Below are 27447 nucleotides of genomic sequence, written 5' to 3' on the forward strand. Positions count from 1 at the left end.
GCTGTCAGGTGTACACACACACACACACAGCATCACGCTGTCAGGTGTACACACACACACACACACACACAGCATCACACTGTCACGTACACACACACACACACACACATAGCATCACACTGTCAGGTACACACACACACACACAGCATCACACTGTCAGGTACACACACCAGCTCTCATGCTCTTTCTGCTTTCTGTGTTTACCCAGAATCCTCTGCGCCTAGCCCTCTGTCCTGGCTGCTAAGCGAGTACCTGAGAAACGCCGAGTCGACCCGCCGCTGTAAAAGCCGCGCGGCCATCTTTAACTCCAGAGTGAGACGCCTCACACACCTGCTGGTCCACGTGGACACCAGCCGGCTGGACAGTGAGGAGCTCAAACCCCCGGTCAAATCCAGTGAGTCCACTCGCCACCACCTGATTGTGTCTAAGGCGTGATGTCACTGTGACGTCACGGGAAGAAGGCGGGGTTTACATAACCTGACTGGTTGAATGAACACACGCGTAAGAGACGAGATGTTTTGATGAATTATTTATGAATGAATGTCGATGGATTCAATCATCAGTAAAACCAGTGGTCATGGAATGATACGTGTTAGCTGAATGTCTAAAGAGTTTATTTTGTTTTCAGAAGGTCTCAACCGAAGCAAGGAGCTGAAGAGTAAGTAACCGGTCAGAGGTCAATCTGCTGTTTGCACCCTGTAATGTCCCACAGTCCAGATGACACAGGAAGTCGTGTCGTCGCCCCCTGCTGGAGGAAGACTTTACCCCTGCAGAAAGTCCGTCAGCCATCTTCTATTCTGCTTCTCCTGAGGGGGTCGGTGGCTCAGGAGAGAGACTGTCCTCTGGACTCACCCATTCACACATCTATGGGACATTTAGGGCCACCATTAACACCCAGATTATGTCTGTGGACTAGAGGGGGGGGTAGACAAAGCACCCGGAGGGAGCCCATGCAGACACGGGAAGAACATGAAGACTCCACCCAGAAAGCTCCCGGGGAGTTGCTAACCACCACATTACACGCCGAGTAATGCTACTTGTTAGTGTAGAAGCAGTCACTGAAGCTCTCGGCTTCTCCAACCAGACATCAGGACGCGTTTGCCTCTGTCCCTCCCTTTGGACTGCTCTTATTTTGGCATGCTGGCTTCCTGTGTCCATCTGCGGCGTGACACTGACGTGGTTTCACCACAGATGGAAGCGAAGCGACGAGGCTGCACTGCTTTATCTGCATCATCACTTCTCTTTGTCACATTTCAATCCACTCACCAAGAAGCTCTCGAGAAAACCTGTTTTATCTCATTTGTCCTCCAGACGGCAAAGAGGGTAAAAACAAAGAAACGCCCGCGGCCTCCTTGGCCAAGCCCAGGCTGAAGAGCAGCAGCATCGCAGGCATCGCCCTCTGCTGGCAGGGAGTGGTACAGCGCCAGGTAACGCCCACCCACGGGCCTCAAGGAAGGAATCTGATCCGCAATTCCCGGTCCTCACATGTTTGCCCCCCCCCCCCCCTTAGGTGAAGAAGTTCCTGGAGTCCAGCTGTAGTCTGCCGGACTTCGTGGAGCGGTACCGGACTCTGTACCTCCGGCTGAAGAACGCCATGGAGGAGCTGTTTGGTCAGCAGACCGCGTTCGTGCTCGCTCTCAGACACGGATTCTCCTCAGCGCTCCTGCAGCTCTCCATCCTCAGAGCCATGCACGTGAGTCCGGTCCACGGCAGGGGGGACGGACAGAGAGACTACAACAAGATCATTGTTCCTGTTATTATGGTCATCATATTTGAGGCATAAACTGATGATAACCTCTGTGTCGCTCTTTCTCTCCCCGCCAGGTGAGCGAGCGTTTCTCTCAGTACATCGACTCCACCATCCAGGCCAGCGGGGCGGCGTCGGGCAGCACGGAGACTCTCCAGCGTCTGCAGCAGTTTTTGGAGCCGATGCTCTTCCTGTCGGGTCTGGAGCTCGCCAACACCTTCGAGCACTTCTACAGGTCTGAGCGCCGCTGCCGACCAACCGACTGCAGCGTCTGGATTCCTGTAATCCAGCAGTCCTTGTTTTGCCCCACGGACTCGCAGAGAATTTTTCAAAATTAAAGAATCCGGTCATTTTTCAAAATGAAATCTTTTTCTGAAAAAAAGTGAAATTCTTTCTCTGCAGCAGTCACCGCCCTAATTCCTCGCTCTCCGTCTCAGGTACTACCTGGGCGACCGGTTGCTGGCCCAGGGGAACGTGTGGCTGGAGAGCGCTGTGATCGATCAGATCGGCAGCTGCTTCCCGAGTCGATTCCCTCAGCAGATGCTGAAGAACCTGAGCGAGTCGGCGGAGCTGCAGCAGGAGTTCCACCTGTATCGCCTGCAGCAGCTGGACCGGTGCCTGCAGGAGCACGACCAGGTTGGTAAAAATCCTCCGAACCGTCTCCAGGTTATTTGGATTTGATACTCAAACGTTTATGAACATGTCTGATTGCTTATTCTGATGATGAATTGGTGCCGGATTCCATCATTCTGGAATAATGTTTCAAGGATTTTAAAGTTTGTTGTTTCTGCAGATAATGGAGGAGGAATGGGTGGAGTCAGATGAGGAGACGGAGGCGGAGGTCCAGGTTCTGGTTCTCTCTCCACGCTGCTGGGCCGTGTCCTCGCTCTGCTTTCTGGACGAACCCACAAAACACTTTCCAGAGGAGCTCTGCTCCTACCTGGACCAGTTCACCCAGTTCTACTCTCACAGTCAGTGACCAGTTCACCCAGTTCTACTCATATAGTCAGAACTAGTTGACCCAGTTCTACTCTCGCAGTCCGAACTAGTTGACCCAGTCTGACTGTGTCTCCAGGTCAGTCCATGCTGGGTCTGAGCCACTGGAAGCCTCGGCGTCTCCAGTGGACGTGGCTCGGTCACGCTGAGCTTCAGTTTGGCTGCTTGAAGCTTCACGTCTCAACTCTGCAGATGTTCATCCTGCTGCAGCTCAACAGCCACCAGGTGAGCCTCCACCTGTATGCGACGCATCCGCCTGTATGAGACGCCTCCGCCTGTATGATTTCCACATTGCAAATAAATGCTTTACTATTTGTTAGAATCCAAATCCTTTCATGTGATGATGTTTCACACGTCATTTATATCAGCTCACACAAACATCTGTTCTTGGTCCGGCTCCTCCGTCACATTTTACCACGGCCGCGAGTCAAAACGTTTACCGACCTGCTATAGGCCTGTCCTATGAGGGACATCTATAGACCTGTCCTATGAGGGACATCTATAGACCTGTCCTAGGAGGGACATCTATAGGCCTGTCCTATAGGAGGGACAACCAAGTACTGCAAGCTGGACTATTATGCAGCTGTAGACACACTGAGTTTAATATGGCTGTTAAATGTGGCTACAACGAACATGCATTTTAGTCTAAAGTAATAGCTGCCAAAATGAACGCTGGTCTGGAGTCGCCCTTAGAGACGGGGGAGGAGCTCCGTCGCCCTTAGAGACGGGGGAGGAGCTCTGAGAGGAGCCTCTGCTCCTTTTGAAAGGAGCCAGTCACGGTTCTTTGCCCCCCCGCGTGGTGCCGGTGAGTCAGAGATGGTAGATGTGGCCCAGGAAAGGGAAGTTTGGGTTCCCCTGCTGGAGCTGGATAAGAGAGTGAAGATGAGATGATAACACAATATATCATACAGCACACATTAGGTAACTCAGTACAACACAACGCCATATTACACAAAATAACTGATCTTTGACATGACACCTCTCCTATAGATTGATGTGATTGGTGATGCGTTCACTGACCATCTCTCTGCAGGAGGTTCCGGTGGAAGCTCTGCTGAAGGCCACCGGCCTGTCGGCTGCTGTCCTGCTGCACGCTCTGCAGCCGCTCATCAGCGAGGGAGGACCGCTGAGCTGCAGCCAGCCGGAGGAGCCGTGCCAGGGTCAGCCCCTCTGCTCCTCTGCTCCTCCCCCTCCTCTCTGATCCCCTCTGCTGCTCATCCTCTCTGCTGCTCCTCTGCTCCTCCTCCTCCTCCTCTCTGCTGCTCCTCCTCCTCCTCCTCTCTGCTGCTCCTCCTCCTCTCTGATCCCCTCTCTGCTCCTGCTCCTCCTCTTCTGATCCCCTCTGCTGCTCCTCTGCTCCTCCTCCTTCTCCTCCTCTGATCCCCTCTGCTGCTCCTCCTCTGATCCCCTCTGGTGCTCCTCCTCCCCTCTGCTCCTCCTCCCTCACTCAACCCTGCTCCTCCTGCTCCTCTGATCCCCTCTGCTGCTCCTCCTCCTCTTCTGATCCCCTCTGCTGCTCCTCTGCTCCTCCTCCTTCTCCTCCTCTGATCCCCTCTGCTGCTCCTGCTCCTCCTCTCTGCTGCTCCTCCTCCTCTGATCCCCTCTGCTGCTGCTCCTCCTCCTCCTCTGATCCCCTCTGGTGCTCCTCCTCTTCTGATCTCCTCTGCTCCTCCTCCTTCTCCTCCTCTGATCCCCTCTGGTGCTCCTCCTCCCCTCTGCTCCTCCTCCCTCACTCAACCCTGCTCCTCCTCCTGCTCCTCTGATCCCCTCTGCTGCTCCTCCTCCTTCTCTGATCCCCTCTGCTGCTCCTCCTCCTTCTCTGATCCCCTCTGCTGCTGCTGCTCCTCCTCCTCCTCCTCTCTGCTCCTCCTCCTCTGATCCCCTCTGCTGCTGCTCCTCCTCTCTGGTGCTCCTCCTCCCCTCTGCTCCTCCTCCCTCACTCAACCCTGCTCCTCCTCTTCTCTGACCCCCAGGTGTGTTGCAGCTGAAGGGGGCGTGTCTCGGTGAGGGCGGCGTCTCCTCATCCGTGCGGCTGCTGCCTGCACAGACGTACCTGAGCGTGGACGAGGACGCGGCCGGGGCGCTGGAGAGGAAGAGGAGCTTCATCTACTGCCTGATCGTCCACATCATGAAGCAGGAGAAGGAGATGCACATCGACAACCTGGTCTTCAAGGTGGGTGTCCCACAGGCATCATGGGAAGTCTGGTTCCAAAGCGGTAGATCCGTGAGCTCAGCTGCTGTCCCCGCCCCCCCCAGGTGCTGGACTCCTGCCAGAGGCGAGAAGCCTCCCGGCCTGTGGGCGCCGGGCGCTTCGGCTGCAGCACGGGCGACGTGCTCTCCTGCATCATGCACGTCATCGGGCGAGGGTGCGTCCGCCGCAGCGAGGACAACCCGCACATCGTGGAGTTCCTGCCGACGGACCCGTCCACGCCGCAGAAGGGCCAGGCCCAGTTCTCCTTCAGCCGGGCCGAAGGTCGGGAGGACGCCGACATCAGGTGTGACCTCTGACCTCCGAGGGTCAACTGTTGTTTCCTGTGTGTCGTGAGTGTCCGTCTTGTCTCTTCAGGAAGCCTCGTCCTAATGAATGAATGATTGGCTCCTTTATTACGTCGCTTCTACCCGATCAAAGCGCATCTCATCCGTTCTTGTTGCTGCTCGTATTATTAATGCTTCTTCAAACAAACTTTACACTTCCTGTAATTCAAAAACAGACTAAATGTAAAATGTTTAATTTTTTACAGAAAGAAAATAAAACCATGATTTAAACTTTGCTTGTTGTTTGCCTGTTTGTTGGAATAATTAAGATCCTCATTAATTGATGGATTTAAAAGAATAATTTAAATTTAATATAAAATGTAGCTTTCAACCAAATACAAATACCTATTTAAAAATGTATCTGAATTATACTTTAATTATAGCAAAGAAAACGTACATATGCTGAATTAACTTAATATTAATATGTAATATTAAGTTAATTCAGCATATGTACGTTTTCTTTGCTATGATTTCTAACTTAGAAGCAGAGAAACGCTGTTCTTCGTGACAGATTTCGGGGGAAATGAGATGAAGTGAACACTGGTCGTCAAATGAACGTCCTCTGTCTCCGCCGACCCGTCAGGTTTCATTTGCGCTCTGACTCGTCGTTGGACGACACTCGTTAAAAGCTCTGTGATCGTGTGTTGCAGTCTGGCATCGACACCTCGGCCGCTGGAGGACGGCGTTCTGGACGCGGTCGTCTTCTCGATGGGTCGGACCATGACGCAGGAGGAGGTTCGTGAGCTGATGCAGAGGACTGTCCAACAGGTCAGTCACGCAGATGTTACAGATGTCCATCGACGAGAGGACATTTACAGATAATAGTTAATATTTGGAAGGTGGTCGAAGAAACTAAATGACCTCACAGAGACGACCAACAAGAGATGCCAGACAAGTGATGACGTCTCCCCTGTCCTCTCAGGTATCGGGGACTCTGAGTCTGGACCTGGACCGAGCCGAGCACCTTCTGGTCCACTGCAGGTGGAACGTGGACCTCCTGGTCCAGCGCTACACCGACGACTTCAATGACCTCATTGTGGCTGCCGGACTTGAGACTCGTAACCCTGTGTCGCCGCCAAGCCCCACCTCCACTTGCCCCGTGTGCCTCGGGCCCCGCCCCCCCGCCAAGGAGCCGGTGCCCTCGCTCAGCTGCATGCACTACTGCTGCAGGGTGGGACACCCGGCAACACAAACATGGTGATGGGTTGTTGTCTGTTGGTTATTGATGGTTGTGTATTGGTTTTTCTGTGCGCTGCAGCCCTGCTGGCAGGAGTACCTGACGGCGAGGATCGAACAGAACCTGGTGATGAACTGTAACTGTCCAATCCCACACTGTCAGGCTCAGCCCACATCGCTGTTCTTCCTCAGCGTCCTCACCGACAAGGACACAGTCGCCAAGGTAACCGAGTGCCAGGAATCACGGATCCTTAATCGATCTAGAATCTTTGCAGAGAGAACGTGTTCGGACGCCGTTTCTGCAATAAACAAATTTGCTGTCTCTCTGCCCCGCCCCCTCCTCCTGCTTTTCTCCTCTCAGTATGAGAGTGCCTTGCTCAGAGGCTACGTGGAGTGCTGCTCCAACCTGACGTGGTGCACCAACCCTCAGGGCTGTGATCAGATCCTGTCTAAGGAGAACATGGGCAGCATGGGGACCTGCTCCAAGTGCTGCTGGTCCTCCTGCTTCAGCTGCAACTTCCCTGAGGTAAGAGGTCTCACACACACACACACACACACACACACACACACACACACACACACACACACACACACCGGTCAGGCTGAGATGTGAATGCAGGGGTCTGAAGCCCCCCTCCCCTTTGCAGGCCCACTACCCAGCCAGCTGCAGCCACATGTCCCAGTGGATGGATGATGGAGGCTACTACGAGGGGATGACCATGGAGGCTCAGAGCAAACACCTCGCCAAGCTCATCTCCAAACGCTGCCCCAGCTGCCAGGCTCAGATCGAGAAGAATGAAGGCTGCCTGCAGTACGTACTCCACCAGCAACAGCTGGTGATGAAGAGGAGGGTGGAGAGGATGATGACTGTGGTGGATATGGTGCTAATGGTGGCGTGGAGAGGATGATGATGGTGGAGAGGAGGAGGATGAGGAGGATGACGGGTCTGTCCCTCTCTCCTCAGTATGACCTGTGCCAAGTGTAACCATGGCTTCTGCTGGCGGTGTCTGAAACCCTGGAAACCAACACACAAAGATTACTACAACTGCTCCGCCATGGTTGGTCAACAGTCACATGACTCTGTGTTTTGATTGAGCCCTCATAAGTTATATATTAACTTAACTGTATAAGTCACTCATCAAATAAATAATGGAACTTAATCCCTCCCAAACTGTCTCATACGATAAACCCAAATAATCCTCAAGACCATTTCACCCGTCTTCTCGTTGTTTAGTGTCCAGAGTTCTTTTTTGCAGGTGAGTAAAGCGGCGCGGCAGGAAAAGAAGTTCCAGGATTATAACGAGCGATGCACCTTCCACAACCAGGCCAAGGTGGGACATCTGTGCGCCTCATGAGGGGCTCTGGGGAGGTCACGAGGTTTCATGAGGAGGACTCAGTGAATCCGGTCTCTCTTGCAGGACTTTGCAATCAACCTGCAGAACAAAGTTTCGTCCGTCAATGAAGCTCTGCAGATGAAGTCGTTGACCTTTGTCACCGACGCCTGTCAAGTTCTCGCTCAGGCTCGTAAGGTAACACCTCCGTCTTCAACGGCTTCGTCATCGTCGGGCTGAGATGAGCCTCCTGCTTGTCAACGGTTTTGTTGTGTCCTCGCGGTCTGCAGGTGCTGGCCTACTCCTGCGTCTACAGCTACTACAACCAGGAGACGGAGAAGATGGACGTGATGGAGCAGCAGACGGAGGCTCTGGACCTGCACACCAACGCTCTGCAGATCCTGCTGGGTGACGCATTGTTTTTTAAACACAGTCCAGACTGGTCTCACTGGTGGTAACTGGTTCTGTCTGTGTTCTCAGAGGAGACTCTGCTGCAGTGCACGGACCTGGCTTCATGTGTCCGGCTGCTGAAACCAGAACACCTGAACACGGGACTGGAACTGATCCGACGCATCCAGGAGCGCCTGCTGGCCATCCTGCAGCACTCCACCCAGGTGACCAGTCTAAAACCGGCAGGAAGGCGGGCTTAAACCAGTATAAAACCACTCTAAAGGCCGACTGTAACCACCATCTAAAACCAGTGCAGAGACGGGCCCAAACCAGTGTATAAATCCAGTATACAAAACCCATGTTTACCACGTCCGTGTAGTCCACATTGTTTTCATAAGGATACAAACCTCGCTGCGGTTAACCAGTTCAGTACCAGTACCAGTTTGTTTCTGTCTGCTCCAGGACTTCAGGGTGGGTTATCAGTCCAAGAGCAGCCAGGAAGCAGAATCCACTCAGGCCTCCAACCTGTCCACCAGCAAGGACCCCAACAAAGTGTGAGTGCGACTCCAGAGAGGGCTGATTTTATTTTATTATTGCAATCATCATCATTATTATCCATATTATATATATTATATATATATATTATCCATTATCCAAATATTACATCCATCGGCGGATTTGTTTTAATTTAAGATGAATTATTATACAAATTTACACAAGCGATGAGAAAACCACGATGAATATAAAGGAGTGATGCTTCTAATTTTGTCTCAGGTCGGAGTCCGGAGACTCCGACAACAACAACTACGGCGACGAGGACGAGGAGTACGATGAAGAGTACGTCCCGGAGTGGCACGAGGACTACGACGAGGACGACATCGACGAGGACGACTTCTTCTCCGACGACGACGAGTCCGAGAACTTGGAGAGAGACTTCAGTCCCTTCGACTAAGGGGGCGGAGCCTTAGGCTCCTCCCCCTCCACCTGAAACCTGCCCCCACCGCCAACACGGCTGCACTCACCTTCCACCTCCTGGATTTCCCTTTGTATGTTTTCAAATAGTCAAAGCACGACGGTCAAGCGAAGAAAGGAGTTTAATATTTAAATTCTAAGATGGAAAAATCTTCGTTTAGTCTTAAAGTTATGAAAATTAATTATAAATAGTAAATAAGTAAATTCTGACATGAAAGTCATGTTGTGAGTTCTGGTCATTTTTAGTTCTAACTTGTTTGAAATTAGTTTAGAACTGGTTTCCAACCAGTTAACCAGTTAAAACCCAGTTTGGAACTGGTTTGAAACCAGGGTTTTTATTTCAGTGACAGTTTGGATTATTGATCCAGAGTTATCTAAAGATTTATCGGTTCATCACACGCTCTGCCTTCATTTATTTTTATGACAAATATCTCACTGAGTCTTTTTTTTACGTGTTTGTAGCGTTGGATGTTTCTGAAGGAGCTAATCCTGAGAGTATCTCTGCAATAACCGATCCATCATCCACACATGGATCCCGCTCAGTGGGAGCTGGTTCTGGTTCTGGAGTCCAGTTGGTATCGGCTCTCTGTTTGGTGATGTTCTAAAATGTTGAACGGCTTCAGCATCAAACTTAATAAAAGCTTTTTTTGCTGCAGGATGACTTGACTTTTGTTCATTATATTTATATATTATGTTCATTATATTTAAGGTTTGAGTTTATTTTTATATTTTTTATTTAACGTCGGTTCATTTTTATATTTGTTTAACTATGGATGTTCATATTTAAATCTCAAACTTATTTTATTATATTTATTTTATATTAACGACTCAGTTTACTTTATCTCTGTATCTTCTATATTTATGTTTATTTGACTATAAATTAATATTTAATGACAGTTCATTCCATTATATTTATAGTTTATTTATTTATATAAATCTTTGTTTATTGTACTTTTATTTAACATCTTTAAAGTGTATTTGATTAATGTTATACATTTGTTGATTGTATTATATTCATACTTAACGAGTTTACATATTTAATTTTACATATGTTTAACATATCTGTTTATATTGTTTTTATCTTTTATTCTTATATCTCACCAATTACTTATTTATTTATTAATAAATGGATTCTGATTCTAAAGTCACATAATTAGTAAATAGTAAATACTGAGACCGTAATTTAATCTCAGTATGAATCCACGTGTTCTGTGGAGTGTTAGAGAGCACGATGAGCATCATGGAGACCGAGCAGCTCATCGATGCAGCAGGGTTAGCTTCTAAAAAATAGCACTGCACGGAGCTCCATGAAGTCCATCGTCACGATGGAAAGAATACGGCACAACCTCTAACCCACCAAGAGAAGGTCGTCCACCCAAAGTGAGCAGCCGGACCAGGAGGAGATGAATCAGAGGGGAACTCTGGAGGAGCTGAAAAGATCCTCATCTGTCCACAGGACAACTATTACCGTGTCCTCCACTAATCTGTCCTTTATGGAAGAGTGGCAGGAAGAAAGACGCTGCTGAGAGTAAAACAGAAGAAATCCTGTTTGGTGTTTAACACAAGTCGTGTGGGAGACACATCAACACGAGGAAGAAGGTGCTCTGCTCAGAGGAGACCAGAACCCAACACCACCCATCAGCCTGAGGACACCACCCCAACAGGGAACATGGTGGTGTAGCATCACGCTCCTCTTCAGCAGGAAAGGAGTCACAATGAGGGGAAGGTGGATACAGCCAAATGCAGGACAATCCTTGAAGAGAACATGATGGTCTGCAGAAGACTTGAGATGGGAGCAGAGCTTCAACTTCTAGCAGGACGATGACCCTCAACATACCTTACACAGGTTCCCAGGCCGTGACCTTTAAATTGGACCAGCAGGTCCGCTCTGTGGTTGAGGCTAGCTTCTTCCAGCTTCGGCTTCTAGCTAAAGTCCAACCCGATCTAAATAGGGCTGACCTCGAAAAAGTCATGCATGCTTTTATATCTTCACGTTTGGACTATTGCAACTCCCTGTAAGTCGGTATCGGCCGATCAGAACTCAACGTCTACAGCTTGTGCAGAATGCAGCAGCCCGTCTCCTGACGGGACAAAGAAGCACCTGTATTGGATCTTTTATTTGTTTGCCTTTTACTGTTCTTTGTTGTTTTACTTTTGCTCGTATTGTTTATTGCTGCTGATTATTTTTATCCTGTAAAGCCCTTTGGCTGGCCATTGACCTTTAAAAGTGCTGTATCAATAAAATTGACATTGACAGAACATCAGAACATCAGTGAGGACCTCACTTGGTCTCGCAACAGACTCCAGATCACCAGGAAGGCCCAGCAGAGGCTGTACTTGGTATGCAGACCTCACATCAATCACCGTGTGGTACAAACCCTCCGCTGCAGGACAGGAAGGCCCTCCAGCGTGGGATAAAAACAGCACAGCTCATGATGAGCAGTTTCTACCCACAGGCCAACAGGCTGATGAAGCAGCTCGCTCACGAGCCCCCCCCCCCCCCCCCCTTCACACCCATGCAGACACACACACCGCTGCTGTGACTTCATGTCACTGATTCTTGTGCAATATTGGCAAAAACGCATGGTGCACTTTACCGTATGCATGCACATATTTAGACATTGTGCTCTTTAGTGCATATATATATATATCATTTACTTTTTATTATTTACTTTTATTTTTACATCTGTAGCTTTGTGGAAGGAGGGCTTAGCAAAATAAGAATGTCATTGTACAGAGTAACCTGTTAATCTGTACACATGACAATAAATATCTTGAATCGTGTTGATCAAATGAGAAAAGGTTCAATAACTACTACTAAAATATAAAATAAAATAGACTATTCAAGTCTATTTGAATTGCAGTTTGTCCAAAGGGGGTTGCAGGACACTGCGTCTGAACACTGTCTGTCTGTTTCTTTTCTTACATTTATATTTAATGTCTGAGTACGTATGTTTCTTTTATTAGATGCAGTGACTCTTTGCACCGCAGACAGGCAGCGCGGCGCTGTGGCGCCGTCTGCACTAAAACCCACGAGGAAGAAGAAGAAGACCGCGATAGCAACACTTCGCTCGTGCTTGTTCGGGCTTTAGCTTCAAGCTGTTGTTGGAAATCTATACTTTTATTTGAGTTAACTGCCATCTTTGATGTGAACGGAAACGGAGCCGACGGAGTGTTTTGATGTTATCCTCTTAACTCTGTAGCTAGCTTAGCCTGCTAGCGTCCTGTGTGATCGTTAGCCATTAGCTTTGTCCCACCGAGGAATCGGACGATGCGGAACCGACCCCCCATGGGACCGATGGGCGACAGCAGACCTCCATTCGATTCGGGTCCTCCGGGAGGGTGGGGGCCCCCGCCGCCGGGGGGCTGGGGCCTCTCACCCCCGGGAGCTTGGGGTCATCAGCCACCGGAAGACTGGGGCCCTCCACCGCCCGGTGGCTGGCCTCTGCCGCCCGAGGAATGGGGGCCTCCACCCCCTGGAGGGTGGGGACCAAGAGAGCCCCCGCCCCCTGGAGGGTGGGGACCAAGAGAGCCCCCGCCCCCTGGAGGGTGGGGACCAAGAGGACCATCACCGCCCCCGGGCTGGGGGCTTCATCCAGACGACTGGAGACCACCCCACCCTGAGGATAGGAGACCCCCTCATCCGGACGACTGGAGACCCCCACACCCCGATGACTGGAGACCCCCTCATCCGGACGACTGGAGACCCCTCTCGAGCTGGGGACCCCCTGGCTGGGGTCCGGAGCATCCCCCTCATTCGTGGAGGTCCGAGCCTGTTCCACCAGTACTACCAGTCCCTCCTCCAGACCCCCCAGCCTACGGGCCGGGGCCCGTGCCTCCCATCCCCCCTCCAGCCTGCGGGCTACCTTTAGGGTACCTGAGCTACCCCCCTCCCAGCTGGACCGGAGAGGTGAGCGTCTTCCTCCTCTGTTATTGATCTGATCAATGGGATTGAAGGCTGATTGGATTCTCTTTCTGCCATCAGACCATTGTGGAGGAAGTGATGCTCAACCCACCACCTGATCAGCCTGAGTGGGTGAGTACACAACTCTAACTAACCATGGCAACCGGTCCGTCTCCCTGGTGCTACTGGTTATCTGGTTTAACTAACCCCAATAACCAGACCCTCTCTTCAGATCAAAGCCTTGATTTCGGCTCCGGTTGGTGAGTCGACCCCAGGGGAAACTAAGAATCCCGCCGAAGATCCGTCCGTCGCCAAAACACCGACTGACCCAGCCGCCGCTGCCCCCAAACCCCGACCCGATCCCACTAAGACCAACCGAGCGCTGGGTCTGCTGGGGAAACGCACCTTTGATAAGTGAGTCATTAATTGGAGGCTGGACTTCGTCTCCTCTTCTTTTTCGCCTGAGCCTGACAGCGATGTGTTTGTGTCCTCAGGCCTCCTCCTGGCAGGTCCACAGGGATCATCTCCTTCATCGGGGTAACGTGACTCATGATGTGCTTTCTTCTGTAGACCTTTTGTCACCACAACTGCCCCCAACCGCTATTATTTGGATATTGGTGGATTTAGTTTTTCATCCGAGTCCGTCTGCCTCTGATCCTCAGCCCACCTTCGGCTACATCGAGAGAGAAGATCTGGAGAAGTTCAGCTTCAGCTTCGCCGCCTTCTTTGGAAACCCGAAGGCCATGACGCCCGGGGTCAGAGTTCACTTCACGGCCTGCAAGGAGAAGGTGAGGCCTGCTTTCATTTCTTGTCCACTTCTCGCTGCAGTCCTGCCCCGACACACAGGGGCTTACACCGGCCAACGCCGAGCCCGGCCCCCCTCCCATCCGCCAGGTATGTAGGTTCACAGCTTTGGGGCCCAGATGGTCTGAATGTGGTCTTCTGTGTGTTGGGTCAGAACGGTCCGATAGCCACAGATGTGAAGGTGGCTCCTGGTGGAACCGAGAACGTGGACACGGAGATCTACGAGGCGGTGGTCAGCCAGCCCATCGCTGAGCCTCAGGTTGGTTCACCCCCACCCGCCCTGTCCTCTCTCCACCCGTTCCCCGGAATGACCTTTCAACCTCTGCTTTGTTGGTCTGCAGCCCGGTGAACGTCAGTACCCGGGCCAGGTCCACGTGGACATCGGGCCGCTGAGGACCAACCTGACCTTTGACAGGAAGGACAGCACAGTGACGCTGCTGAAGAACGACCAGGTGCTCATCAACCTGCTGACGGACATTGTCAGCGAGAAGAGAAGAGCCACCAACATCAAACCCCAAATCCCCTCCACCTTCAGCAACACCAAGGAGACCAGGGAGAAGGTCAGAGGTCAAGTTAGGTTGGGTTCCTGTCAGGGGCTTAATCTGCTATTTAGAAGACTTTGTATTCGTTTTAACACACTTTCAATGTGAAAAGTTTTCGATTTCTGTGTTTTTCAGTTGAGTCCTTTGTGTTTCTGCATGATGACGAGATCCTGATTCTCAACTTGCATGTTGCACACTCCAGTCTTCTTCTCAGCATCTTCAGTCTTAATCATGTGTTTATTTCCTGGAGGCTCAGTTTCTGTCTCTCGAGTCTGTGTTTTTAACTCCTCAGGGCGTCATCCTCAGCCTGAAGGACAGCGAAGGTGTCATCAAGTGTGACGAACATGGTGAGCTTCCCTTCAGCATCAGAGAGAACTTCAGCGACATCGAGTTCACGGCCGAGGACGTTGGCGAGGAGGTTGAGTTCACCGCCCTGACGGTGAGGAACAGGCCTTCAGAGACCTTGTCGCTGCCTTTAGTACGGAAGCGTGTTTCTAAGCCGTGTCGGTCGGTTTCTCCTCAGCTGAGGGGGGGGAAGCGGGCCATCAGGATCCGGAGGGTGACGGAGCCCCTCCTTCTGACGCTGTCGGCCGCCACGGCCGCCGCCGAAGAGGAGGCCGCCGCCCGGCACCCCGTGCTGGACAAAGACTTGCAGCTGAACGGGAAGGCCGGTGTGGGGCCGGAGCTGGGCGTCAACATGAAGCTGGACTCGGAGCTCTACGAGGGCATCGTCAGCCAGCCGATCATTGAGCCCACGGTGAGGAGTCCATCAGGAGCTGTGATCCGACTACGTGGTTCCGTCGCTCTACTACGTCCATGTCTGTTTATTGTTATTCGATGTCTTGGGAGGTTCAACTTTAATCTCCAGGGGCCTCAATTCTAAACGTTGCGTACGCACAACAGAAGGCGTGCGCCGCTCTCTACGCAATAATTGGGATTTATAAAAAGCAAACTTGCCGAAAAAATGTGCCGTCCTTCACGCAGGCTCAGACCCACGCGTACGCACAAAACGGGTGAAATGAACCGTCGGCAAACGCAAGAAACACGCAAACGTGTGTGTGAAAGTGTGTAAAACTAGACTGTTGTAAAAGAAATGCCAATACTGCCTCATAAATAACACGAACACCCGTCTGATCTGCAGCGTAAAACAAACAAATACTAATTAACACTTTTTCAAAAAGAAAAGTGAAATATGTTCTGCAATAATATCGGCATGTTGTTAAATTCATCCATCCGATGGCTAAACGCTTCTTTGCATCCACTTTGATGTCAGACCAGTTTTTCTTGGTTTGGGTCCGAGGTCGTGAGGCCCCTCAGGTGCCTTGTTGGCATCAGTGATCCACACTGTGTCCTCCAAAGAGCGTCTTACTTCTCCTTCCACCTCCCAATGATCATCTCCACTTCACACTGAGTCAAGTTACGTCTCTTCGTTTTCCTCTCAGTGTTTATCGTGATTTCCCAATCGATGAATATTAATTTGTGGGCGTTCCACAGACTATATATGGGCAACTGTGGGCGTGACATGAAGCCGCAAAAGCTGCGCTGCATTTAGACGTGATTGTGATTTATTAAGGGAAAACTGCGTAGGACGTTTTATAAGTCTGAATATTTCTGTGCGTACGCACGTCCTACGTTTCATCCGCACGCCACTTCTGGCGCAAATCCTACGCGAGGTTTTATAAATGAGGCCCCTGGTCTGGAGAATGTTGTAATGGCCGCTAATTGGTTTTACTGGTTCCTCTCTCTCTGCAGCCCAACATGCAGGGCTACCCGGGTCAGATCCACGCCAACATCGGCCCCCTCAAGACCAACGTGACCTTCGACCACCGGGACTGTGGCGTCACGCTGCTGAAGAACGACCACGTGCTGATCAACCTGCTGGTGGACGTCAGTACCGGGAAGAGGAGAGCAGCCAACATCAAACCCAAAATCCCCTTCACCTTCAGCTACACCAAGGAGAAGAGAGAGCTGGTACCACATGCCCGCACTGCTGCTTGCCTGCCCGGTTCCTCCTCTGGGACCATGAAGAGTGAACCTTTCGGTGTGTGTGTTTCAGGGCATTGTCACCTTTCTGGGTCCAGAAGAAGGAATTGTCAACTCCGAAGAGCACGGCGAGCTTCCCTTTGACATCTGTGAGAACTTTGGCGAAGTCAAGTTCAACAGCGGCGACATCCACAAGGAGGTGGAGTTCACGGTTGCCATGGTGAGTTAGACGAACGTCTGCAGGGCAACAGGAGGTGACCCGGTGTCTCATCCTGTCGCATCATGCTTTCCTCCGTCTTTATTTTGCAGGTGAAAGCAGAAAAGAGGGCCATCAGACTGTTGAGGACCAAAAGGGTGGAGGACCAAATCCTAGAGGAGCAGAAGAGACGGGAGGAGGAGGAGAAGAGGAAGAGGAGGGAGGAGGAGGAGAGGAGGAAACAAGAGGAGGTAGAGAGGATGAAGATGGAGAAGGAGGCGGAGAGGAAGAAGAGCGAGGAGGTCTCTGCGGCGTTGGCAGCAGCCAAATGCAAAGTGAGTTTTTAATGAAACAGAATTCACATAAAATGAATAACTAGAAAATGCATTTCCTGCTGAAAATGCGTTGGAATGCAAAAAGCTCATTAAACCGGCAATGATTTGTTGTTCCCCCCCCCCCCTCAGTGGTCGCCGCTCGGCATCAGGGTGAGGAACCCTGACACGCAGGATGATGTCAGCAAGGAGCGATTCCAAGGCACAATCCTCAAAGCCATCTCCAAATATCCACGTAAGGAGATCAAGAAGGAGCCCCAGGAGAAGGAGGAGCAGGTACGAGGGAAGCTCTGGCAGAAGGACGGCCACCGAGGCTCATATTGGTGATTCCTTTTCCTCAGACATAAATTCAAATGTTTCTGTCCCAAAGGTGAACATCAAGACGGAGAAGACTGATGAAGTCAAGAAGGAAGATGTAGAGGAGGGGAAGATGGAGGAGAAGAATAAGGAGGTGGTGATGCCGGAGATGGGTCGACTGGTGATGACCATCGATGGCCAACAGAAGCTTCTTCCCTTCGGACCCAACGACCTGCTGAGCACCGCCACCATGCTGGATGGAGACAAGGTGAGAGCCATCAGACAGGTTCACCATTTGACTGATGTTACCAGGACTCATTTGACGTAGCATTAGCATGCTCGCATGAATAAAGAGCTGTTTGACTGCTTCACAAATGAAGAGCACAGATGCATTCTGGTTGTTGTGTAAGTGTCATGTCAACATGTTTGGATTGCTCACAATATAGAAGCATATCTTACATAACAAAGAAGTCATCTGACCACTTTCACAAGGTAGTCACAAGGTTGTCCATTATCCCTGAAGGTACGCTTCAACATAGCCACTCATGGAGAGAACAAAGAGGAGCGCGCCACCTTCGTGGAGATTCTTCCCGACTCCTTCGAAGAGTCCATCGAGCAACGTCGACACGTAAGGACTCCAAACGAAGGGTTTTGGGTGGGGGGGGGGGGGGGGGGGGCAGTCAGAGCCTCGACTGGCTGGATTCACGTTGTGATGTTTCTCCCACTAGGGCATTGTGATTGAGTTCTCTCACGCCTCCGGACTCATCAAGTGTGTTCAGAACCCTCAGCTCTACTTCCACATGTCGGAGGTGATCGAGAAGAAGAGACTGGAGCTGAACGAGAAGGTGGAGTTCAGCGTGGTCCCGGTGAGTCCTCCTCCTCCCTTACTCTCTCCAGGTCCCTTTTTGTCCTCTTACCTTCCCTCTTACCTTCCCTAAACAGCAGCTTATATTCTTTAGTCTTCAATAGGGTTTGGTACCAAGAACCGGTGCTTTATTAGTACCAAATACTGTCCAATGCGAAACGCTACACAGATTTCGCTGTTTGCGTTCGGTGCCTGAGCCAATGGAAACACTTTATCTACACACTCTGATGACTCCGTCATGCAGCAGCTAACGGTAGCATACCGCTTGTGTAGCTACAGCAGCCAGCTAGCTTCCTGTCTCTTGAGCTTCTATCGATGTTTATTTAAGTCAGCGTTTCCCTGTACACACAGAGCGCACCCCCCTGTCCTCCCGTCGGAGTTGTAAACCGATGGTGTCGCGGCGTTCCTTCGGTCTTGACTTCATTTCTTCTCTACATTTCTCTACATTTTCTGTCTTTGTTTCTCAAAGCATGAAACGGCGGAAGGTGGAAACCAAGCCATCCGGATAAAACGCTTCACAGAGAGCGTCTTCCTCCCTGCTCGTAGACTGGGAGGCGTCGGGGCGAATAAGGGCAAGGTGAGGAGGACTGGATGTATAATCGCTCACTCCTCATGAGTCCTCATTTAGCATCCATGTTATTCAACCAGCGATAGAGATCATGGTTTGTCTGACGTTGTCCCATATGCCTCTTGTTGATAGATGACCATAAAGTTGGCAAAAACAGAGGACACTGAGTGAGTAATGGTTTTATTTTAATGTTCGTTAGCGCACAAATATTTGCCACTAGGTCACATTGATATCCCGACAGGATGAACAGAAATACAAACTATGAGATTATTCTAATAATTCAACCTGACATTTCAGAAAAGAAAAACCAGAGACGGACAAAATAAAGGCTGTGGTGAAAAACCTTAGAACGCAGGACAGCAAGACAAGTATCGGCAGAAGGGATTACGAAGCCAGTAGGAACAAATGGGGCCGGAGCAGCAGCAGTAGGAGTCCGAGTCGGAGTAAGGCCAGGAGTAGGAGTCCGAGTCGGAGTAAGGCCAGGAGTAGGAGTCCGAGTCGGAGTAAGGCCAGGAGTAGGAGTCCGAGTCCGCCCAGAGACCAGTTTGGACGCATCATCACAAAGAGAAGCAGCACCAGCACCGACCGCAAAAGCAGCAGGTACAAGCGAAGCCGAAGCCGCGAGAGGTCCAGCCGGCCCCCCAAGAGTCTCACTAAGAGCCACAGCAGGAGCCGCAGCCGGACCAGGAGTTCCAGCAGGAGTCGCAGCAGGAGCAAGGAGCGGGCCATCAAGAGCAGCAAAATTGTCAGAGACCGCGACGAAAGCCACAAGAGAAGACAGGAAGTAAGCCCTCCTTCCAGCCGTGGTGGTGTCGTGGATGATGAGCTAGCGAGGAAGAAGCGGGAGCTGGAGGAGCTGAACGACATGATTGCCTACAAGAAGTCTCTAGTGGACATGGACCCCGGACAGAGGACTTGCATAGATTACGACCACGGCCGGATCGCCGTCCCTCTTACAGAGTACAAACCCGTCCGGTCCATCCTGAAGAAACGGCCAGAAGGACCCGATTACCTCCATGTTCCCCCTCATCCCTACGAGGATCCTTACTATGACCGGATGTACAGTCCTTTCCAGGACCGGCGGTATCCTGAGCGCCCCGGTGATCCATACGGTGGTCGGTCTTACACCGAGCATCCTTATGGCGAGCGGCCCTACACCGATCGCCCCTATGAAACTTTTCTCTATGGTGAACCTTCCTACGGTGGCCCTCCTTCTGCCAGCCAACGGTACGCCGATCGCTATGATGTTTATGATGAACCGTATGACGACCGCTACTGCGACGTGGCATATGCTGAGCGGGCTGATCAGCCGCATCGCCCCGTGAAACAGACCCACGTTCCCTCAGCTTCTTCTCAATCCGCCTCACCTCAGCCTCCATTGATGAATACTGCTGCACTTTCATCTACCCCGCACTCTCTGAGACCTCCTTCTCCCACAGAATTGCCTCCTAGAAGCCCCTCACCCACACTGAAGAACACAACTCCTTACAAGGCGCCTTCAACAGTGAAACAGCCCCTTGACCGCTTTCTTGACATGCTCAGCCAAAAGGTGGATGCTGAAAAGAAATCTGAACCGGTTCATATGAATGATGAGCTTCTGCCTCATGAGAAGGCCCTTCAAGACGGCAGCGGTTTCTCACGTATTGTTGGATTGGCTCAAGAGCAACCCGGCAGCAGTCTAGCTCAAGATGGGGAAAACACACAGCAGAGCTCTCAAAGATCCTCAGTAGAAAGAACCAGTGGGGAACCACAGCACAAGGGGAAACCGTACGACAAGATTCAAAGTCTACTCCGTACAATCGGTCTGAAGCTCAGTACGGGAGATATGTCCAAACTGGCGAGCCGAGCCCAAGGGAACGTCTACAGCCCAAAGTCCTCATCCTCAGAAAGAGAGACTTTGTCATCCTCAAGGGAAGGTCGGCAAACAAGTAGAACTGGTTCTGTTGAACTGGATCACATCTATTCCCCCGTCCCTACGAGGTCCTCCAGCTTGGAGACACTCGGCAGATCGAAAGCAGTCTCCGAGTACGAAGGATTTTTGGACCAGCAAGAGCTGGAGGCTCTGCAGAAGGCACGACATCAACAGAGTCTCACCAAAACAATAGGGAGCGCACCCTCCACCACTCCTCCTCCATCTGCTCTTCCCGGGCCTCCGCCTGCACGCTACCAACATCCACTCCCATCAATTAACTGGCCTCTTGCAGTCACTTCCCAGATTCCTCCACAGCAAAGCTCCCTAACCCCAAGCGTGGAGCGACCACCCCAGAGGTTTGGACTTCCTCCAGGCCCTCCCCCTGGACTGCCTCCTCAGCGTCCAGCACAGCCCCCTCCAGGACCTCCACCCCAGCACCCTCCAGGACAACCTCCCTTTTCTCCATCCTCCAGTCATGTCTTTCCTATCATTGGCCAACCTCCTGCAGTGCCACCCCTTAACCCCTCCAGTCCTTTGCAGCCTATGATCACTGTAGCTTTATCACCACCACCACCGTCGAGCGAGAACCAACCGACCATCTCCACCACAGTGGCCAGATGCTTAAAGGTCATTGAGACGGTGAAGTCGTTGGCGGTTCAACCTTTAGCCAAACCGGTGAAATCGGTGCAGTTCAGTCTACCAACAGTCTCTCCATCAGCTTCCAGTCATCAGACCTCCGCAGAGGCAGATGATGAAGTTAAGAACAGGCAGCAGGAGAAGGTAGGATCGACAGGGGAATCCTTCACTTCATTGAAAGTAAACATGTGGTATCAAAGTTACTCAAGATGTAAAAGTAAGAGGACCTGTGAGATGTTTTAAATGTGTCGATAAGAAGGCTGTGATTTGAAGCATATGCTGCTTGTTGGCTACTGAACTTCAGTTTCAGATAATCCCTCATCTTATAGGTGTGCAGTTGTCTTACACTTCCATTGTTGGATACTCTTGATCTAGGTGGACAGCTCGCTGATGTAGAGCCAAAAAAATAACCACACTTCAACGCTGCCTTTGTTTGGGTTTTTCAGCTGGATTCGTACAACCAGAGGGTTTTAGAGAAGCGGGACCTGCACTACAAGGACTGGCTCAGCCGCAAGAATCAGAGGGGCGAGTGGAAAGACGGCGTACGGATCTTTCCAGGTATCACACCTTATATACTCTGAACTCAACTAACTCAACTACCTTTAAATGAAAGAATTTGCGAGTTCAGCAAGTTATGTTCTCAGTGTGCCAGTTCTTCAAGGTGTAGTAAATTAATCTGCTGCATGTTTTATGTGGATTTAAATATGCTATATGGCTATAGCATATTATATCATATGGCTATTTTGCAGCTTTAAATGCATTTATCTTCCCCCAGACAGTAAGCCAGGCTTTGGCTTGAAAACCAGAGTTATACTGGAAGTTAAGAAGGTGACTTAGTGAAAGTATCGCTAAGTTTTGTTTGGATCTGACTGAAGTAAAGACTTGTCTCCAGTTGAAGTGGACTTAGAACATCCTTCAGTGTTCAACTCAGGATTCCATTTAGCTGTCGAAGCTCCACCTTGATGCTATACAAACCTCTTGCACGTTCTCACGGTGTCTTTTTTCATTTTGTGATAGAGATGGAGATTCACAAGAAGGTTTGTCCCGGACATGTCTTTGCCAGCATTGGTGTTTCTAGCATCTCTCCCGGTAGCACGGGTTGCTTTATTAAGGAGCAGCTTTCAGCCCCAGCAGAGATCCCGACGGAGTAACAAACAACTTCTTGACGGCATCACGCTGTTTTTCTGCCTCCCACGTTAGCAGAGTAGTGGTTTGTCCTACCGACCAAAAGAAGAAACCAGCTGCAATCTGCACAAAGTAAATTCTTTTTCTCTTCATGTGATGTTATATCTAGTTTCCAGCAATCAGGAGTCCAGAAAGAACTTTATAGTTAGATGAGCTATGAGACTTTAATAAAGACATGTTTTTAGCCAGGTTGAGTTTAGTTTGACATTTCTAACTGCTGATACCAACACGATTTATTCTGAATGCAAGCATTAAGTAAACGCAACTATGAAACTGAACATGCCTTTGATACCAGCCCAGCTACCGGACTGTTCGAAGTATTTGATACCTCCAGATACATTTGAGTTTTTATCAAGTAGTTATTGAGGTCTGATACCCAGAACTAGTAGATAGCTAGCCATGTTGTTAGTGATGGTCTTAATCAAGCTAGTTCTATTAGCCCTATAACTCTTCCATATTAAATACTGCCGCGCTCAGTGTTCTTCCTTCACCAAACCAGTGTCTTAATGGAATCTGCAGCTGGGTACCACTCAGGGATGTTCCAAACTACGAGGCTGTGACCCACACTCCTTCCGTCCGGCTTCTTGTGATTCAGTTTTAGAAGCCTGTGAAGGAAATCTCCTCTGAGGCATGGCAGCCTTTTTGGCTCGAGTCTTCTGATCCATTCGATTTCTGATTCTGATTTTCTGCGTCGACACTACCTTGCGCCGCCGCTCTGCTCTCGCCGATTACAGTTGGGGTAACAGCGGCCGACTTCGGTAGACGCCGTTTAACTTAGCCGCCGCACGTTGAGAGCCGCGTGGAGGCAACAAATCCGCTCTGAACTTCCTCTAAAAATAACCTTTTAGGTTTTATCCCTCTGACTGCTAAGACACCATTGACACGTATTTATAATAATGTTCTGTTGCATCGTTATGACATCGTAATGATGTTGTGATGACATCCTGACCATGAGGAGGACTTGGCGTCCCAACGGGAGCTCCTGTTGGAAGAAGACAATGACCAACGAGGCAACCTGTCTCAGGACGACCACAGTGAAGGACTGTTAACAGATCTAACTAGCTAGCTGAACTAACCGCTAGGCTTTGATTGACGTTGGCAGGCAGAAATGGCGCCGTTGAAAGATAATAATAAGATAAGTCTGTACTACTGTTTGTAGTGCTATGCGTGTAGTACTTAGGTAGCCACAACCAATCTGAGTAGTACTATCTCACGTTAGCTAGCTATGACGCTATGTGCATATATTGATCGAGTAACAGTTTCGTCGATGCTAACATCTGGGTTGTTTTCAAGCGTCACAGGAAGCTCAGGATTTTGTCCAAAAAGTAGTTGGAGCTTGACTTCATTTCAGTCTTACTTACAATTGGCATGGCGGTAACTCTTTGGGGCTCGTAGGGAATCTGTTGCGTTACCAGTACGTTATGGATTTCATGAGCTGAGGTCATTTCACAGCGGAAGATTGTATCGAATTGAGCTTCTGCGAGAGCCCCCCCGTCAGTCAGAGGTATTTAATGCTAATGTAATGGAAGTAAAGCTACATAGCTCTGTCGGCACTACTTTTTTCCAAATATATGGAAAACAATCTGAATAACCTTGTAGAAGTACTATCTGAACTACAACCTTCAGGTGTTCTGAGCCGCCACCTAGCCTTACGCTCCAGTCTGAAGCTAATGTTGGCTTCAGAGAAAGCGTCCCGTCAGTTAGATGTCATTAGTAATGTGAATGAAGTAAAGCTACGTAGCTTTGTGTTCGAGCTACATTTGTCCCGAATAAATTGCAAACTTAATAAGAGAATATGGTATTTTGTCTTGACCTAGCTTTACTAGGTCTTTCCAGCTGGTGAAACCGTCTGTTAGCTCAGGAGGCTAACGTTTGGCTGCTGACTTCATTTAAGATATCAATAGCTTTGGCATTTTCAGGCCCGACTTACTGGTAGTCTGTCATCGCTGTGGTAAGTAACTATATCCATGAAGTATAGCACATGAGTACTTTTACATTTATTACCTTCTGATTTCTGGGCCTTATTTAGCCTGTTCGGTGAAGATAATGTTAGCTCGAGAAGCTAACGTTGAAATCTGTTAGCATTGTTTTAGAGATGGCGTCCATAGCGGTTCAGCTTGGTCGGTAATCTCAGGACTCTGGTTGAGCCGTTGTCTCGGCTCAACATGTTTTAGATGTATTAGAATTCAGTTTTAATGATAACAGGTTCATAGGTGTCGCTGCGCTCAACAATTCTTATCCAGATTGGGTTTTTTGAGAAATGTATATGTGTGTGTGTGTGTGTGTGTGTGTGTGTGTGTGTGTGCGTACACTGCTCAAAACACTCCTTTGGCATCTGCTATAGAACACCAGAATGTCCACCACTGGCGACGTGTGCTTTTCACAGATGAGAGCAGGTTCACCCTGAGCACATGTGACCGACGTGAAAGGGCCTGGAGAAGCCAAAGAGGACGCTATGCTGCCTGCAATATAGTTCAGCGTGAGCGGTTTGGTGGTGGGACGTCTATCCATGAAGGAACGCACAGACCTCCACGGGCTAGAGAACGGCAGTCTGACTGCCATTAGGTTTCGGGATGAAATCCTTGAACGCAAGGTCAGACCTTACGCGGGTGCAGTAGGTCCTGGGTTACTCCTCATGCACGACAATGCCCAGCCTCATCTGGCAAAAGTATGCAGGCAGTACCTGGAGGATGAAGTAATACCATTGAATGGCCCTCACGATGACCTGACCTAAACCCGATAGAAAACTCTGGAACATTATCTTTGGGTCCATCAGACAGCACCAGGTTACTCCTCAGACTTTACTGAAGCTCACTGATGCCCTTAGACAGATCTAGGTGGAATCCCAAGAGACACCATGCGTCAACTCATTAGGAGCATGGCGCAACGTTGCCAAGCATGCATACAAGCACGGGGGCCCACAAACTATATGAAAAGCCTTTTGAGTTGCAGAAATTGAATTTTGGCTAAATGGATTACCCTGCCACATCATTTTATCACTGGTTTTCAGATGTGTCCTTTCAGACATTAAATCTGTATCAATATCCAACATTATTTGTTTTCACATTGAAAGCTGCTGTGTTTTCAGTGTTCCTTAAATATTTTGAGGTGTGTGTGTGTGTGTGTGTGTGTGTATGTGTTGAATAAGCATTGATACAGCTAGTTAGTTAGCTAGAAATCAAATGTTCTTTAATTCAGGCCGTGAGCGATAACGTGTGAGGACCACAATATGAAGGCAGATCTATAAACTACTACCACAGGCTGTTTGTAATTAGTTACTGATGTATCTTGGTTTTTGCTGCTAAAAGTCTGGAGCCCCTTCTGGTAGATCCTTGTGTTCCATACCTCAATGCCGGGGTCAGTTTAGAATTAACTCGTGCCAAAGACTTCTCAGCTTGTGACTCACAAATGTAATCTGTTAAACTTCGTAGGCACGCCCCCCAGCGAGCCAAAGAACGTTTGGATCTGTGGCCACTCGCTGGTGTTCTGGGCCGAGTCGCGGGCCAAGTCTCCAGAGGTAGGTATGCAGCTGGGCATGGACCCCAGTAAGGTGGCCATCTGGTGGAAGGGCACCCAGGGCATGACGTGGTCCCAGCTCCTGCCCCAGCTCCACCAGCTGAAGGTCACCTGGCCCAACCCAGACGTCCTCATCATGCACCTGGGCGGCAACGACTTGAGCACCGACAGCCCCACCGACCTGCTGGCCTCTGTCAAGAAGGACCTGACCTCCATGAAGAGCATCTTTCCGCACTGCATCCTGGTGTGGTCCAACATTCTCCCGCGGAGGTTGTGGCGCCACTCTACGGATAACCACGAAGTGGATCTAGTCCGAACCACGGTAAATCGCAGAATACAGAACATCGTGTTGGAGCTGGGCGGTGCCTCGCTGACCCATGAAAACATCCGGTGTGGCAGCAACACGGGCCTGTACCGGGCCGACGGCGTGCACCTGTCACCCAAAGGCATCGATCTCTTCAACCTCAACTTGCAGGACTTCCTGGAAAAGTGGGAGATGGAGCTCTAGATCACCTGCAACAGGTTAAGAGGTTGTCCACTGTTTTATGTTTTTCATTTCTAATAGTAGGTGGTTCCATTGATCAAAGTATCTGCAACAACTTATTGAAGCTCATTTATATCAACGTAAAAAGTCTCCAGGTTTGTTTGTAGTTTTATCTTTAAAAACAGAATCCTACTGTGTCTGCATTGAAACAATAAATGTAATATTGACTAACCTGCTGTTGTATCTCCTGTTATCTTTGAGGAAAGATAATATATATATAGCTTCTTAAAACCACACGTTTTCACTGTAGGAATGAAAGACTGAGGTGACTGTTTAAGCTCTAACATTCTCAGAGCATTCTTCACTTATTCCTAGTACATATTTATAAATATATATAAATTAAATAAACATAATATATATAATATAAATAATAATAACTGCGCTCCATCAGCTGGTCATTATTACACATTAAAGATTGTTGTTTTAATAAACAATAACTGTCATTATGGATTTAACTTTTTTTTAAATAAGGATTTTATGTTTTACAAGAATGTTGCTTATTTTCTCTCAGATTTTGACATTGATAGATTGATACTTTATTGATCTCTCGAGGGAAATTTTGGTATCACAGCAGCATGTACAGGGAAGAAAATAGAATAAAAAGATACACATTATATACAATATCATAAGATAGAAATATTAAATTATTAAATTAAATAAACTAAACTGAAACATTGATTTGTCTTCATAGCTTTACATTCTGTATAGAATGAAAAACGTAACAAATGTACAATCATTTCATTTACTACGACAAGAATGATTCAAATATTGCGGGTAGCAAGCCAACACCATCCACAGGTGGAGCTGTATTCATCCGCAAGTCCACTCGCATCTCCACTGTCTTTATCCGCACCAGTTACATTACAGGTCATTTAGCTGACGCTTTTATCCAAAGCGACTTACATTACACTTTAAACCCACGGCTTTTCACATTTTGCCCAGGGAGCAATTAGGGGTTAGGTGTCTTGCTCAGGGACATGAGACATGGGGCAGTCGAGACTCGAACCACCAACCTT

The 27447-nt window shown here is 49.5% G+C and overlaps 2 protein-coding genes across 12 annotated transcripts in view; both read left to right on the plus strand.

The window, feature by feature from the left end:
- The window catches only part of cul9 (cullin 9), a 20459-nt gene extending 10657 nt beyond the window's left edge, over positions 1-9802 (plus strand). For 3 of the 9 annotated variants that reach the window (XM_078104353.1, XM_078104351.1, XM_078104358.1), the window contains exons 23-45: positions 209-394; positions 629-658; positions 1312-1427; positions 1511-1693; positions 1825-1982; positions 2185-2383; positions 2541-2718; positions 2823-2968; positions 3777-3903; positions 4717-4916; positions 5000-5238; positions 5929-6046; positions 6201-6449; positions 6537-6677; positions 6816-6980; positions 7102-7265; positions 7419-7512; positions 7711-7785; positions 7873-7983; positions 8076-8193; positions 8266-8399; positions 8638-8729; positions 8950-9802. In XM_078104353.1, coding sequence (XP_077960479.1) covers positions 209-394; positions 629-658; positions 1312-1427; positions 1511-1693; positions 1825-1982; positions 2185-2383; positions 2541-2718; positions 2823-2968; positions 3777-3903; positions 4717-4916; positions 5000-5238; positions 5929-6046; positions 6201-6449; positions 6537-6677; positions 6816-6980; positions 7102-7265; positions 7419-7512; positions 7711-7785; positions 7873-7983; positions 8076-8193; positions 8266-8399; positions 8638-8729; positions 8950-9127 — 3401 coding nt within the window. In that variant the 3' untranslated portion in view covers positions 9128-9802. Of the gene's footprint in view, positions 1-208; positions 395-628; positions 659-1311; positions 1428-1510; positions 1694-1824; positions 1983-2184; positions 2384-2540; positions 2719-2822; positions 2969-3776; positions 3904-4716; positions 4917-4999; positions 5239-5928; positions 6047-6200; positions 6450-6536; positions 6678-6815; positions 6981-7101; positions 7266-7418; positions 7513-7688; positions 7786-7872; positions 7984-8075; positions 8194-8265; positions 8400-8637; positions 8730-8949 lie in introns of all 9 variants that reach the window. The other 6 variants (XM_078104352.1, XM_078104354.1, XM_078104359.1 and 3 more) reach the window with 3 other exon arrangements.
- Positions 9803-11802: 2000 nt separating this feature from the next.
- Positions 11803-26602, plus strand: LOC120821021 (uncharacterized). Of its 3 annotated transcripts, XM_078104383.1 has the most exons (22): positions 11803-13057; positions 13133-13183; positions 13284-13465; positions 13546-13588; positions 13714-13839; positions 14010-14114; positions 14197-14415; positions 14690-14836; positions 14921-15154; positions 16150-16368; positions 16454-16600; positions 16690-16911; positions 17041-17184; positions 17279-17473; positions 17729-17833; positions 17934-18071; positions 18540-18647; positions 18771-18805; positions 18936-19086; positions 19117-21330; positions 21633-21744; positions 25803-26602. In XM_078104383.1, exons 1-22 carry the CDS (start codon positions 12419-12421, stop codon positions 26393-26395), a joined length of 6129 nt encoding a protein of 2042 aa, XP_077960509.1. In that variant the 5' UTR covers positions 11803-12418; the 3' UTR covers positions 26396-26602. The 3 variants fall into 3 exon arrangements, with proteins under 3 accessions (XP_077960509.1, XP_040035296.2, XP_040035294.2); XM_040179362.2 differs by having other exon boundaries at positions 18936-21330; positions 22204-26602; XM_040179360.2 differs by having other exon boundaries at positions 18936-21330.
- The last annotated feature ends 845 nt before the right edge of the window (positions 26603-27447 follow it).

The sequence above is a fragment of the Gasterosteus aculeatus genome, chromosome 6 (genome assembly GCF_964276395.1).
Source record: "Gasterosteus aculeatus chromosome 6, fGasAcu3.hap1.1, whole genome shotgun sequence".
In the NCBI taxonomy this organism is placed as follows: Eukaryota; Metazoa; Chordata; class Actinopteri; order Perciformes; family Gasterosteidae; genus Gasterosteus; species Gasterosteus aculeatus.

What these genes read in the sequence shown, in the direction of transcription:
- LOC120821021 (XM_040179360.2), top strand. Translation starts at nt 12,419, where the DNA reads ATGCGGAACCGACCCCCCATGGGACCGATGGGCGACAGCAGACCTCCA. An exon ending in CCAAGGAGACCAGGGAGAAG is followed by an intron (nt 14,416 to 14,689) that starts GTCAGAGGTCAA and finishes TTAACTCCTCAG; the next exon opens with GGCGTCATCCTCAGCCTGAA. An exon ending in CCATGCTGGATGGAGACAAG is followed by an intron (nt 17,474 to 17,728) that starts GTGAGAGCCATC and finishes TTATCCCTGAAG; the next exon opens with GTACGCTTCAACATAGCCAC.